The 15,335-nt window shown below is 38.5% G+C and overlaps 1 protein-coding gene across 5 annotated transcripts in view; it reads left to right on the top strand.

Annotated features, from left to right (window-relative positions):
- The window catches only part of EML4 (EMAP like 4), a 154,352-nt gene that overhangs the window by 132,866 nt on the left and 6,151 nt on the right, over positions 1-15,335 (top strand). For all 5 annotated transcript variants that reach the window (XM_079940524.1, XM_079940525.1, XM_079940527.1 and 2 more), the window contains 4 exons: positions 6,065-6,153; positions 7,556-7,653; positions 13,979-14,066; positions 14,549-14,647. In XM_079940524.1, the coding sequence (XP_079796650.1) occupies positions 6,065-6,153; positions 7,556-7,653; positions 13,979-14,066; positions 14,549-14,647 (374 nt within the window). The remainder of the gene's footprint in view (positions 1-6,064; positions 6,154-7,555; positions 7,654-13,978; positions 14,067-14,548; positions 14,648-15,335) is intronic.

The following is a 15,335-nucleotide window of genomic DNA, read 5'->3' as shown; positions in this document are numbered from 1 at the left end:
GGTAATACTGGCACTTCAATAAGGCTTTAAATAAGACCTGATATCTCCTAAACCGAAATGAAGCCTTAAAGCATACAAATGGATAAAAATTAGTATATACTGGTAATTGTTAATCATTAGTTATCGAAATTTTAGATTTGTTGAACCACTGACTATATAAGCCATTTAATTAATAAATTGCACTTAGGCATACCACACATTTTCAAATATAACATTCTCCCATTTTTTTAAATTTGTGTTTCTTGATGGAATTTAAAGTTCTTCATGAAGCTCACAATACATGTGAACCTGAGCCGTTATGAATTTGAAAGTTTATAATCTCTGAATTATTGGTAAAATACATTCTGCTTGATTTTTCCAAGACCCCAATTAATCATCCTTTCCCTTTTTTAAATAAATATTTATATATGTATATATTAATTTATTTATTTTTTGGCTGCATTGGGTCTTCGTTGCTGCACATGGGCTTTCTCTAGTTGCGGCGAGCGGGGGCTACTCTTTGTTGCGGTGCGCGGGCTTCTCATTGCTTTGGCTTCTCTTATTGTGGAGCACGGGCTTCAGTAGCTGTGGCATGCGGGCTCTAGAGCACAGGCTCAGTAGTTGTGGTGCACGGGCTTAGTTGCCCCCTGGCATGTGGGATCTTCCCGGACCAGGGATCGAACCCGTGTCCCCTGCATTGGCAGGCAGATTCTCAACCACTGCGCCACCAGAGAAGTCCCTCCCTTCCTTTTTTTTGAAACTAGTTTCTCAAAAGGCGCTTTAATCTTTATACCACTTGCAGGCCTTAGAGAAACCACAAATATATTTGCCATCCCATCAGGATGTCAGGTGTCAGCTCAGACAAAATTCCCCAAGCAGTTTGCACAGAACTTTACTCTTTTCCTCGTTGGACCCATTTCTATTTCTAAACCACTATTCTAATACACTATTTAAGAAAGAAGTTTTTGCCATAGTCATTTTATAGGCTGGTAAATGGAGGTGAGACACCCAGAGGTAGGGAAATCAATAGACTTGAAATGATGGTAGGGAGAATAAAAAGCAAAGATTAAAGTTCAAATTGTTTCAAAGAAAGAAATCCGTGGACTTGAGTCAGTATATAAAACATACTATATATAACCATACTGGAATGGAAAGGGGAGAGGGCAGACTGAGAGAGGTGACTTCAAAAGAGACCCCAAAGTTTCTGATCTATAGTAATAGCTTTGACAAGGAAGAGCAAGCTGGGAAAATGCACCTGGTGAGCAGAAAGGTAAAAAATTAGATTTAGTTTTCGATGTGGAATTACAGAACGTTAGACCTGGAGAGACTTAAGTGATCCAGCTCTACTCATCATTTTTTTTTGAATTTTTTATACAATTTTTAAAGGTTAGTTTTGATGATGACTGTAACCTTGGCAAACCAGCAATGTAGCTGAAGTACTGTTACCAAATTCTACTGTTGACTAGAAAGGTTCTGAGTGTAAGAAATGCTCCTTTAGCTCAGAAGGGAGATGTTAAAGACATATTAGCACTAGCTGAGACTTTATTCTTAGACATAATTAAAAGAGAAAACTTCTAATTAGAAAAGAATGGCTTGTTTCCCTCTGTAATTTGATGTTGCTGAACTTGGCCCATCGGTACTCCAGAGCTCATTTCCCAGGGTGTACAGTGTCTTTGAACTCTATCAGCATGAATCTCCTTGAGTTCTGCCTTGTTATAATTCCAGTTCGGAGTCACTCTGTGCTCCTACAAGTTGTAAAGCACTAGATGCAGTGAGTGGCACAAAGAAATATTATATAAGACATGGTCTCTACCCCAAATAGCTTATAACCTAATTAGATACTACATAAAAAGATATAGAGCATGTCATATCAGTAGTTTACTTGCATAAACAGGCAGTAATGCTTGAAGATCAACAGAGAAATTACTGTGAGCCTGAGTGGTCAGAGAACACTTCACAGAGGAGGTGGAATTGGTCCTGCCTTGACAGAGTTCTGAGATTTTGAAGAAGCAGTGAAGAGTTAGGAGCTTATATCAAGCAGGAGGAATGGATTGAGCAAACACAAGAAACTATGAGCTAACTGGACTAGAACATTCCTAAAGGCCTCTTGATTGCTAAACAGTGGAATCCAAACTTGTTTAGCCTGGCCCTTAAAGCCCATTAAAAATCTTTCCCCTCACCATTCCAGCGAGAATGGTTAAGTCGTTGTCCTTCAGGTACACCTCAGCCCTTTTTGTAGTTTCTTACCTATCCCTCTCCACCTATTTATATCCCACCTCTCCTTGCCACATTTGATGTGATGAAATCCAAGACCACCCACATCCTCAGTGATTGCTCCCTGCTCTGAAACCTCATAATCCTTAACTTGTGTCATTCATTTTACTTTAAACTATTTACCACTTTACGAACTCACTCCGTCTCCCCGGTTGGGTTATAAACGCCAATTCTGCCTCCTTTGCTGACTTCTTTCTTCTCTAGATCCTGAATGTTAGTGTAGCTCAGGCAGAGAGAGCACTTTCCATGGGATCACACCCTTCCCTGATGTGATGTAGTGAAAAGCCCAAGGGCTAGAAGCTCTATCCTGGCTCTGCCACTAACTAGTTGGTTGATGACTGGCCAAGTGTTTTGATATCATGGGATTTCAGTGTTCTTATTTGTAAAATAAGAGGGTTGAATTGGGCTTGAATTGGGCTTTTCTTTCCCCTGACTTTGACTTTATGTTTTTCCGATTATAAAAGCCACATTCCTATTCTTATAAGGAGAAGCTTCATAAAAGCAGTTGGGAAAAAGTTATAAACCTGCCACCCAGAGGATACACTTTATATTATGATGAATATTTTTTAACTCCTATTATGAACACATATATATTCATTTAGGGACTGTAAAGTATGATACTTTCCAGCTCTGAAATCTTATGATTCTCTTTTTGCCACTAAAGAAATCAGTAAGTGTCTTTTTTAAAAAGTCATCTAGTTAATGGTGGTACTGTGTATGGGTACTTGACTCACAAGTCAGATTAGTTTAAATATATGGCCAAAGATTTCCCATCTCTGATGCTGAGCAATGACATTTAGAAAGATTCTTTAAGTCCTTTAGGCCCTATAGAGCCCCGTAATGATTGCAAATTACCTTAAAGCAGAAGCTTGGTTTCAATGTGTATAATCTAGACTAGAATGAGAATGCAGGTGAGCACAGTGAAAACTTAATATTTATTTCTAGAAAATTCCCTATGCTAAAGGATTTGTAATCCTCTCCATACTTCTGTTAAGGATAGAGGTCCTGAGCCAGAAAGTCTTTTCTGAAGGTAGAACGTAATTCATGCAGTGAAAAGGGTGGGAGCTTTAAAATTATTGCTGGGGATCCATATGGAAGTTGTATACTTTTAACAGCAAAGTTATTATTACTAAAAATTCCTTGCCAAAAGTGGAAGAATTAATCTCTGATATGTAATTAAAGAAATAGAAAAAGTAGGTAGGGTTTTGTTGTTGGTTTTTTTTTTTCTTTTTTGAGAGCTGCCATCTCTAACCAGTAAATGACTCAGAGTTTTAGGTTTCTACATATTATACCAACAGACATTCTGGGTTTTTTCATTACTTTTTTTTGGCTGACTGTGCGGTGTGCAGGATCTTAGTTCCCCAACCAAGGATTGAACCCGTGCCCCCTGCAGTGGACGCACAGAGTCCTAACCACTGGACCTCCAGGGAATTCCTTTTTTTATTACTTTTAAAGGGAGTTTTCAAAGAGATAAAATTGTTTGCAGTTTCCATAGGAAGATTAAACTGAACTGGAAATAGTATCAGTTGAGGCTTCTCCAAAATAAAAATTGGTGATTTTAAATGCCTAAGAAAGTATAGTAAAGTTTCTATAAACTCATTAAAAACTTGAAACCTCATACCTACAGAGCGGTGCTGTGTCTCATTGTTCTTTAGGTATGTCTGTTCAGTCCAAGTTGGAATATTTTGTTTCCTTACTCTGAAAAGGTGGTTCACTTGGCATCAGCTTTGGCATTTCTTGGCTCTAGGAGTTCCATGGTGGCAGCCATAAAAATTGATTAATGAATTACATTCTCAGAAGAAACCTATAATCTGTGGATGCTGTCCAGTTGCAATAAGATATGTTCTTCATGCACCTTTTGAAGTGGAAATGATCAAACATTCAGCGCAGGGTTTCAAAGTGCCAATTTCCTGCTAATAATTGGCTTTTAATAAACTCAAGTATTCACAGATAGAAGCTATTTCTCTTACCTGAGTAGAAGACAGAATTTATGAATTAGGTTAGCTACGTAGAAGTTTCAACCCATAACTCACAAATTACTAATTCATTCATGAACATGTTTAATTAGAAAGGGATTTCAGTGATAGGTGAAGAGTCAGGATCCTTTAGTTTTTTATCTTCTACCTTGAATATACGAAGGCATGTTAAGCAACATCACTATTCTTTTTTTTTAATTCTTTTAAGCCCTTTACTGTCTCCTAAAATTTCTCTTTTATTTATTTATTTATTTATTTTTGGCTGTGTTGGGTCTTTGTTGCGGCAAGCGGGGGCTACTCTGCATTGCGGTGCGCAGGCTTCTCATTGTGGTGGCTTCTCTTGTTGTGGAGCACGGGCTCTAGGTGCACAGGCTTCAGTAGTTGTATCGCATGGGCCAATAGTTGTGGCTCATGGACTTAGTTGCTCCGCGGCATGTGGGATCTTCCCGGACCAGGGCTCGAACCCGTGTCCCCTGCATTGGCAGGTGAATTCTTAACCACTGCGCCACCAGGGAAGCCCTAATACTTCTTTTTATCTGAAGGCATAGTGGTCTCTGTCCAGATATTATTTATAATGCTTCCAAATTAAAAGGGACTGTCGTTACGATTGCTGTTACTGAATTTAGTGGTGGAATTTTTCCATCTGAATAATTAGAAGCAAAACTTGCTGCTCTTTTGTCCCATCCAGTTCCATGAGATTAAGACAGTGATTTTAATTTTCTGCTCCTGTTCCATTGTTGCCACCCCAACCACTTCTTCCTACACACTGCACTGCTGCCACATAATTCTTGCTAAACCTTTGCATTTGTCAGGTTCGAGACTTATCTTCTATTTGTTCATTTGTACATTCTATAAATATTTATTTTAGTGCCTGCTCTGAGCCAGGCAGTGCTCACCTCCAAACTCCTCCAACTAACTGTGTGTGCTGTCCATAACCTGCCCTCCTCTCCCTTATCTATCCTTTAGTTGTCCTTCCTAATTCCCAGTCTTTGCTTTGTACCCAGTATCTCACCATGCTCTTCTGAAGTACCATCTCGTCCTTCAGGTGCTCTTAGAACAGGGTTTGATAAGAGTCACTTATTCTGTAGTTGGATTTAAGTCATTGTTTTACCTGTCCAGAGGCTTTTTACATTTTGACTTTTCCTGTAAATGTGAATGAAGACGTGTTTTTCAAAGAACTTAGAGCTTGCATGTGCAGGGGGTACTGGAGAGGAGGAGTGCCCCCTGCTGGTCCCTTTGAACTCTCACCAAATGAATGGCCCTCTGCCTTTCCCTCCCACCATCATACTGTCCATGCTCCTTCCCACCTCCATGGCAGTGCAGCTGTCACTCCTCCTGCCTCAACTGCCTCTACTTCTTTCCCTCAACATTCAGCTCAACTCATATTCTACATCCTCCCCGAAGGTTTTTTTCTGTCTGCTATTCATTTCCCTTCTGTGAGTTCTTCTGCTGTATGTAGTCACCATCGGTGAGATTGGCGCTTAATCGTTGTTTTAATTGGCTCATTTCCTTTTTCCTGGCTCTAGTGTAATCTTCAAGGACACTGATAATCCTGTCATTTTCTATTTGGACAGTGCCTCGAAAAGAGACATCATCGGCATTCAGTGAATACCTAAATAGAAATGAGAACATGCCTAGGCCCGTATAAGTATATTTATATTGTATCTCGCAACATTTTGCACTCATCCTTTGTTAGAAAAGGGAAACACGTCCAGCTTAAGGGCATTATTAGAATTTCTTTTTCTTTTAAAAGGAAGAAAAAGTCAGCAACCTTTTTTTTTTTCTATAAATGCTATAATATCTGAGAAAATTTTTGATTTTTTACTTCTTAACAGGTGGTTTGTTCTGGATGCAGAAACCAGAGATCTAGTTTCTATCCACACAGACGGGAATGAACAGCTCTCTGTGATGCGCTACTCATTAGGTAGGCAGATTTACTCCCACTCCTGGCATTTACAGCATTTCTCTGTAATTGCATATTTTCACTTCCAGTAAAGCTGACTACTTTTTTCTCTACTCTCTAGAGTTGTTAAGTATTGAATATGTTTCCCCCAACATTAGATTAAATTCTGCTGCAGGAAACTGCAAAAGATCTGCTAAAGTTAAACAACATTCTAAATCATCAAGCAAACATAAATTTAGAACAAACTGTTACAACTGCATTTGCAATTGAAAACAGAATAATACAGTGCAATCAAATCCCATTTTTTTGGAACTACAAATACTTAGAATTTTGAATAGGTACTGTATTAGGCTGAATGTTAATCTATTTAGCAACCTTTTCTTTGTATATAAGATAATAGAAAATAAATTATAATAATATTCAAAATATACAAATTTTATAGGCCCTTCAAGTTCTTTAAAATCTAGTTTGATTTTTACTGGTTACATAGTAATGATTGGTCTGTTAATTAGATAAAGTACTCAGCAACTCATGAATTTGATCAATTCGTTTAGCTACTTTGAATACTTCTTTTCATACTTTATTCAAAATGTTAATTAAGTTTCCATGATAGTCGGTTCCTTTTTCCCGCTATTAATATGGTTTTGATCCACATAATTCTTCCCTGGAGTTAGTTCGAGTGACATTTTCTTATATTCAAAAATATATTCCAGTAGTTGTTGGGTCAGTGTGGAGTCCAAATGATCTTTTTGATTTCTTCTGAGTCATTTCAGAGGAAGCTCAGAATGCTATTCTCTGTGTTGAACAAGGAAGGAAAAGTATTTGCTTCAAGCTCTAAGCTTGGCAAGAGTTGTCTTGAAGCAGAAAAGGTTTTCTGTCTTGGTTTGGCTTTTTTCAATGCTGTAATAGCAAATAACTACTGCAGATGTAGCATTTAAAACCCAAAGATCAAATGGACTTTATTGACCATCTGTTACGTGGTGAGTACAATGGTCCTTTGTGAGAGAATATGGTCCTTTCCCAAGAGAATGGACCCTGTAGTTGGAGAGATCACATGTCCTCAGCTGAAATGAGCAATTGTACACTCAGCTTGCCATATGAATACTGTATACTTAGACCCATAAAAGTAGGTTAACCTCCCTGGGGCCAGTCTGTCGCTAACTAGAAGGAGATGAGACTAAGGGAAGAGTCCAAGGCCCGTGAGCATTTGCAAGAAGGGATTGTGTACTCAACCAGATGACCATTTGGTTTTCAAGTATGTTTAGTGATGGAAGGAGTCATTCATTAAACACCAAAGAATAGTTAAGTTGATGAGATTTAACAACATTTGTAAAATACCATTTGGTGTAGGTCCAGTAAAGTGACAGTAAATAAACCTATCAGTGTATTTCTATATTCAACATTTTTTCCTGTTTCATTCCAGATGGCACCTTCCTGGCTGTGGGGTCTCATGACAACTTTATTTACCTCTATGTAGTCTCAGAAAATGGAAGAAAGTATAGCAGACATGGAAAGTGCACTGTAAGTAGTGAAGTCAATCTATAAAATTGTTGGAAAATTTTATTTCTGTAAAAAGAGAGTTAAATGTTTACATTGATGTATCACCTTTAAACTTAGCAGATTTAAAATTTAATCTCTATCTTTGAAACTGAAATTACCTGACAGTAGAATCTTGCAGTTCCCTGTATGCTCTAGAAAGGTTTCTCCTTTGATGAGAGTTTAATATTGTTACCTCTCTCTCTCTGACTACTAGTTTTAATGCAGTTTCTTAAATCAAAGCTATTTTCTTAGGAAATCCTTAGAAAACAATGCTTTTTTAAAATGGAGTGAGTCAGAAATGGAAGGGTATCTCTAACATTTTAATCTCAATGTCCCATGATCCTGCCCATCCTTGACACTCTGCAATTTCCTAGGTGACCTCTCTAGCACTAAACATAATTTATATGGAGGTTTGTCTGTATTAAGAGAATTAATAGAAGCATATTTCCTTTAATTTACTGCATTTCTGATTGATTAGTTTATCATTTTAAGATGAAGATTAGATTCAATTCTAGACATAGTACTTATCTTATGGCAGGCAGTCTGCTAACTAGGGGAATGTTCTAGGCCCTGGGGATTTGCATAAGATTTGCTCATGGTCCTCAAAAAGTACGCATTCAAGCTGAGAACAGGATGAGAGAGGCAGGAAGTATAGCATAATGGCTAAAGGGCATGAACTTGGGATCAGACTACCTGGATTTTAACTCTTGTTTTACCACCCACAAATGTGACCTTGGGCAAGTTATTTAAACCTTCTACTTCAGTCTTCTCATCTGTAAAGTGAAGATAGTAGTACTTTCTACTTCACTGGATTAAAACAAGTTAAGGCATATAAAATACTTACAATAGTGCTTGGCAAATAAAAAGTACTCAGTATATGTTAACTATGAATTTATAGAAAATGAGGTAGTTGGTATCTATGTTACCAGTCAATTTAGGATTAGCAAATTACTTGATGAATTAGTGGCACAGATCCTTTAACAGTCTTTTTTTTTTAATATTTATTTTATTTTTTATGGCTGCGTCAGGTCTTGGTTGCAGTGCGCGGGCTTCTCTCTAGTTGCGGTACGCGGGCTTCTCTCTAGTTGTGGCACGTGGGCTCTGTAGTTACGGCACATGGGCTCTGTAGTTGTGGTACATGAGCTTAGTTGCCCCGCAGCATGTGAGATCTTAGTTCCCCTACCAGGGATTGAACCAGCATCCCCTGCATTGGAAGATGGATTCTTAACCACTGGACTACCAGGGAAATCCCCCTTTAACAGTCTTTATCACAAAAGAGTTTTAGGGGAATGAATAAAAGAATGAATTTTTAAAAGTATATACAAAAGTAAAACCCAGGCCATTTTCTATTCAGAGAAGAGACTTACTGCTTTTTTTTTGTTTATTTGCTTTTTGCTTTTTTGGGGGGGGATGGGGCGTATTTTGTACCATGTGCTAAAACCAGCCTATAAACTGATCTACAAGCAACTTTATAGTTTTATAATTTATCCAAAATATTTTCATTTACTTCGACAAAAATTATGAATCAATATCCATTAATTTATTTAAATACATCTTTTAATCGATTTATTATCTTAATACTTGGGAATAGTAGTATAATAGTGCCTCATTGTACAGCATGATCAAATGAAATATTCCACTGAAAGGAATTTTCAGATTACTTAAGTTTACCCTACCAGGCACCAAATTTTTCTTAATTATTTTTTACCCCAACCTTTTAAAAAAGTCCATGTCTTAATAAACAGAGTATTATCAAATATAATTTAATCTTGTGGAATCATAAAATTTTACAGGTCGCACTATAGCACTTAACTTAGATCTCATTTTACGGATGAAGAAACTGAGTTTCGGAGAAGATAAATGGCTTGTCCTTGGTCACATCTTGACATAGTGGCAGATCTGGGTCCTGAACCCTGTTCTCCTAACTCTTAGTAGAGCAGACTTCCCAAGGTACAAAAAGGCCTCAGATTTTTCAGTGTGTATATCAGTGTACTGTGCTTTCAGAGTACAGCAACTGATGCAGAAAGGAAAGAGCAGTGTTGGACATGGGATAATGAGACGACCTTGGAAGTGTTGAGAACTGCCAAGTTTATCAATTGCATGACACTTTGCCCTCTCCAGTTAGGCAGCTTTTATCTTTAGAGCATATGAAGTATTATTTTGAAATATCTTCAGGAACTGTTAAAGCTTATAGTACTCTTTGAGGCTATAATGAAAGGCTCAGCCACTCTGCTTTTCTAATTATCTTCTGTTCTGTGCTTTGCTTCCAGCTCTCACTTCTTGCTGTCTGCTTCCACCAGCTGGTCTTATAGTCTCATATTAACTCCTTTTATCTGTTGTCTGCTATGATACAGGACAAAAAAAACTGGGTTAATGCTGGCTCTGCTGCTTACTAGTTTGCAACTTTAGGCAAGTTAACTTCTCTGAGTCTTAATTTTATTATCTTAAAACTGGAGATTATAATAGTTCCTACTTTCATAGGATTGTTGTAAAGATTAAAATGTGGCAACTAGACCTACTCTCAGAGTTCCAAATACAAATGCTGTTTTCTCTTTTGTTTCCAATATTTCCTGTTACTAGTTAACATTTAAATGACCCTATAGCTTCAGAAACATACTGGGCTTAGACCTTTAGGAAGTGTCCCTCTAATAAATTGTAACCAAGCAGTTGAAACTGTCCCTGAGTGCCAACATAATAGCTCTGTGTTTGACTCCAGTTCCTGTATACCTTTAACACTGCTACTCAAAGATCTTAGCCCAGGAGATGGAGTGTAATGAAGTTGTAGTGATATACTAAAAAAGCATTACAGAGTCTGTTAGAATACGCAAGAAGTGCTGGTAAAATAAGTGTTTTTTGGTCAGGATTTTGGTGAATGAAAATATATATAAGAAAGAGAAGAGTAAAAGACTTTTAAAACTGTCTACCTAGAAATCTCCAAGAAAATTACCCATAAAACTAATGCAGTACGTATTTCAATATTACCATAACAGTTAGGAATTATATTGCAATACTTGGTGGCTTCAACAAATGAGGGATGTGTTCCTATTTAAAAGAAGTCATCAGGGACTCAGGGTCCTTCTTTCTTTCTACTCCATCATCCTCAATAAGGTGCTGCTGGAATTCCAGTCATCCCATCTTAGTTCTAGGGGGACAGAGCAAGGGGGAAAAAGACACTCTTCCTCCTAAGTCGATTTTTAAAGTTTTCCTGGAAGCCCCACTCAGTGACTTCTGCCACCCATAGCTGCAAAAGAGATTAGGAAATAACAGTGTTTTAACTGGGCACTTAAGAGCATGTGGAATGGATAAACTATGCTCTACAAATCTACAGTCTAAAGATTGGATTGGACAGGCTACACTCTACAGTCCACACTCTAAAGGTCAGCTTTCTCTCACACCAGCAAAGCACGTCAAAAATGTGATGGGAAAAAAATCCTAATTGCAGTAGTTACAAAAACTGTGATGCTTTGAGAATAGACCTAGCAAGAAAAGCACAGGAAGCTATGTGAAACATGGCTGAAACACAAACTAAGAAATGAAAAAATAGACATATTTCTAGAAGAAAAGACTTCATAAACATGTCTGTTCTCTACAAACTATTCTCTAAATTTGATGCACAATATTTATGAGCTTGATAAAATGGTTCTAAAGTTCATCTGAAATTTTCCTCATACCACGAAACTATCACAGTTGGCTGGGAATAGGCAGATAGACTAATGGAACAGAAAAGAGAGTCCAAAAGCAAATCTCTGTTTATGTGGAAGTTTAGGTATTTCAAATCAGTAGAGAGACAGTGGACTCTTCTCAGCCTGCATCACAGCTACTAACCACAACTTTGTTTACGAAATTAAATACAATTCAGTTTCCTGGGAGCACTGGCCACATTTTGAGTACTCAGAAGCCACAGGTGGCTAGTTACTTCTGCATTGGACTGTGCAGATACACAGTTTCATCACTGCAGAAAGGTCCATTGGATGTCACTACCCTAGAGGGTGAGGGGACACCTGGATACCTACTTAGGAAAAAAGTTAGTCCCCTAACTGAAGGCCTCTGGTACTTGTTTGAAAACTCCTCAGGTAATATTAATATACAGCCACGGTTGCAAACCACTGATGCAGATGACAACCTTCCATGTGATTAACAAAGATTCAGCTGAGATATTTCTTATTTTTCCAGTTATTCTTAGGCACCATCACTTGTGATTGTTATTGTGGTTACACCATTCAGCTGCTTAAAGGCAGTGATGAAAGTATCAGCTTAAGAGTACTCTGTTTCTGTTCAGCGAGGTGTACTTTTTGCTCCCAACTGTGTCTGTGCCTGTGGGGTGACGTTTGAGGGTGTTTTCCCCCAAGTCTTGTATGTGCCTTGCGTGGCCTAAGAGTTGGGTGAGACAAGGGTCCTCTGAGGTGGTCTGGGAAGGCAGCACCATAGACTCCCGACAGACAGTTGCATCTACTCTTTTCTTTGCTTCTTTATTGGACTCCACATCAGCGAAAAAATACTCACTTCGTTTTCCAATATAAATTGATAACTTTCCCGAAGGTCTTTTCTAAATTTGGGGGCTTTTCCTGCTCGAGTTCTCTTTGAGAATCCTTTATATTGACTTACCATCTAAATATGCTGTGTCCAACACAGATGTGAATTACACGCATGTTATGTATCCACACGTTGCCTTTGATGCTTTTCTAAATAATACTATTAAAGTATTTTCACAAAGGTTCAAACACTTTGACATGATTAATCTGGTTAAATCCTTCATTCATGTAGCACCAGTTTTCTTATCTTAGAAGCCTGGCTTCTCTGGATTCCAGAGCCAGGCATCAGATCCATGAACACTATGGAAAAGATCTGTGTGAACCCCACCCTCCTGCCATATTCAGAAAATACCCAAGAACCACATGTGTCTTTCTGGCATTGAAATTGATTTCTTGTTAAGTTGGGAGGTCTCCCACATGCCTCGCAAGTGACTCCCAACCTGTTTGCTGACATACCAGCTAATCTCCAGGGACTTCAGGAAGCTTCACAGGTCTCAAATTCACATAATTTAAATTCATTTAAATGTATAAATGTGGGTATTTGCCATGCAGCACTTTTGTGGAGATATAGCTCCAGAGAGGTTTTAGGTTATGTCATTTGGCTTCAGAAGGCTACTGGAATAATTAAAATGCTTTGTGAAAATCACTGAAAACTACACCTAAGGTATTTTGAATTTATTAACTTTAAAAATAAAAACCATGGGCTTCCTTGGTGGCGCAGTGGTTGAGAGTCCACCTGCCGATGCAGGGGACACGGGTTCGTGCCCCGGTCCGGGAAGATCCCACATGCCGCGGAGCGGCTGGGCCCGTGAGCCATGGCCGCTGAGCCTGCGCGTCCAGAGCCTGTGCTCCGCAACGGGAGAGGCCACAGCGGTGAGAGGCCCGCGTACCGCAAAAAAAAAAAAAATAAAAACCATGTGAGCAGAAAGCTAGTAATTCAAAATGTACAATTGAAATTAAATGTTTTAATACAGAGTGTAGGAGATAAAAGTGATTTTTGAGGCTCTGTCAGCTTTGGTGTAAACTGTAAGACCTGTGTGATTTATCTGCAGTTTATTGGAAATAATCAAATGCTTACATGTGAAGCCAACAAAATATGGCATTTGGTAATTTTTTTGTTTGAATTCCTGGTGTTAGTAAAAACCTAGGCAGAAAAAGATCACTGTCTTCTTGTTTAAGGAGTCAGATGATTATTGGATCCAGCTGTTTGGAGGGAGTGTGATGTTGGATAACTTTTCCCAAAAAATATTCTTTGGAGATAGGAGTTTTTTTAGACCTCCATGTGCCATGGGTACTGAAGCAGCAGCCCAGGAAAACTGTACTCTTTTTGTACACAACATGGAACCAATACTTCATTATCAAAAAGGAAGTCACTCTAATTAGGGACATTAGTGACTTGAAATAAGGCCTGAGGTTGTGGTATCTGTTTCAGTGTCTTTTAAGAGACTGTCTTTCTTGGAAGTGTAGCACAGGTAGTACTTGGTGCTGGTATCAAAATGGAGAGACCAGCAGGATACTCCCAGGTTCCAAGTGCCTACCATTTCCACTGTGGTCAGATCTCTTCAGTTCCACAGTTCTAGCTCCCAAGAAGATAGTGTGAAAAAGAACCAAAGACCTGTTCTGAGCCCTGTTCAGTTCCAGAGGCCATGGTACTGCTCTCTCTACTTCAGGAATTCCCAGTGAATGGCTACTCAGAAGACAGTACTGGCTACTATGAGACTATTTATCATTCAGAACTCTAAACGCTTTCTAATAGTTGATGTGTTACTTCCTAGGGACATTCCAGCTATATCACACACCTTGACTGGTCTCCAGACAACAAGTACATAATGTCTAACTCGGGAGACTATGAGATTCTGTACTGTAAGTATGAATGATTACATACGGCTGAGATGTGTCTGTCAGGGGCAGTAAAGAGCAGGCTGCATGGACTCTGAATTGTGCAGCCACTGCACACTGGCCCCTCTAACCTGAAGAAGCATGTGCTACTTGGAGCTGGCTAAGGAATGAGAATCTCAAAGTAATGAGTTCACTTGAATGTCATGAGAAATTATTCAGGGGGACTGATCCTGCTCTGAATGGTTCTGTATTTAACAACTTTTCCTGGAGGCAGGAAGGAGTACAATGGATGGGCATTTACGCATTTTAAAGACAAAACAACTTCAGTGGGAAACAGTTTATAGTTCTATAAACCGTGTTAAACACTTTCTTTTCAAGTGTGTCTTAACATTTTCAGTGTATAGATTATAAATACAAGTAAACATGGCTAGTTTGAGTCAAGATGCATTTTCAAATACATTTGTACACTAGCACTGTGATTATACTTCCTGTTTCTAAATTTAAAGGGGACATTCCAAATGGCTGCAAACTAATCAGGAATCGATCAGATTGTAAGGACATCGATTGGACAACATACACCTGTGTGCTAGGCTTTCAAGTCTTTGGTAAGGACATTGCACTTGATGGGAAAAGGCGATTTGTGGTGTTTTTATGTATAATACTTAAATTTCTAAATGAAAAATAGTCTACATGTGTTTTTTTCAATTTATTTTTGAAGTATAGTTGAATTACAATGTTGTGTTAATTTCTGCTGTACAGCAAAGTGATTCAGTTATACATACATATACATACTTTTTCATATTCTTTTCCATTATGGTTTATCACAGGACATTGAATATAGTTCCCTGTGCTATAGGACCTTGTAGTTTATCCATTCTGTATATACCAGTTTGCATCTGCTAACCGTAAACTCCCAATCCAACCCTCCCCCTCCCTCCTCCCCCTTGGCAACCACCAGTCTGTTCTCTATGTCCCTCATTCTGTTTCTTTTTTTTTTTTAATAAGAGATGCAGAGTGTATTTTTTTTAAATATCTTTATTGGAGTACAACTGCTTTACAATGGTGTGTTAGTTTCTGCTGTATAACAAAGTGAATCAGTTATACATATACATATATCCCCATATCTCCTCCCTCTTGCATCTCCCTCCCACCCTCCCTATCCCACCCCTCCAGGCGGTCACAAAGCACGGAGCTGATCTCCCTGTGCTATGCGGCTGCTTCCCACTAGCTATCTACCTTATGTTTGGTAGTGTATATATGTCCATGCCACTCTCTCACTTCTGTTTCATAGAT

Source organism: Stenella coeruleoalba, assembly GCF_951394435.1.
Source record: "Stenella coeruleoalba genome assembly, chromosome: 13".
NCBI classification, from domain to species: Eukaryota; Metazoa; Chordata; class Mammalia; order Artiodactyla; family Delphinidae; genus Stenella; species Stenella coeruleoalba.
Note: the sequence above shows the minus strand (reverse complement) of the source record. Positions and strands in the feature narration are given on the sequence as shown.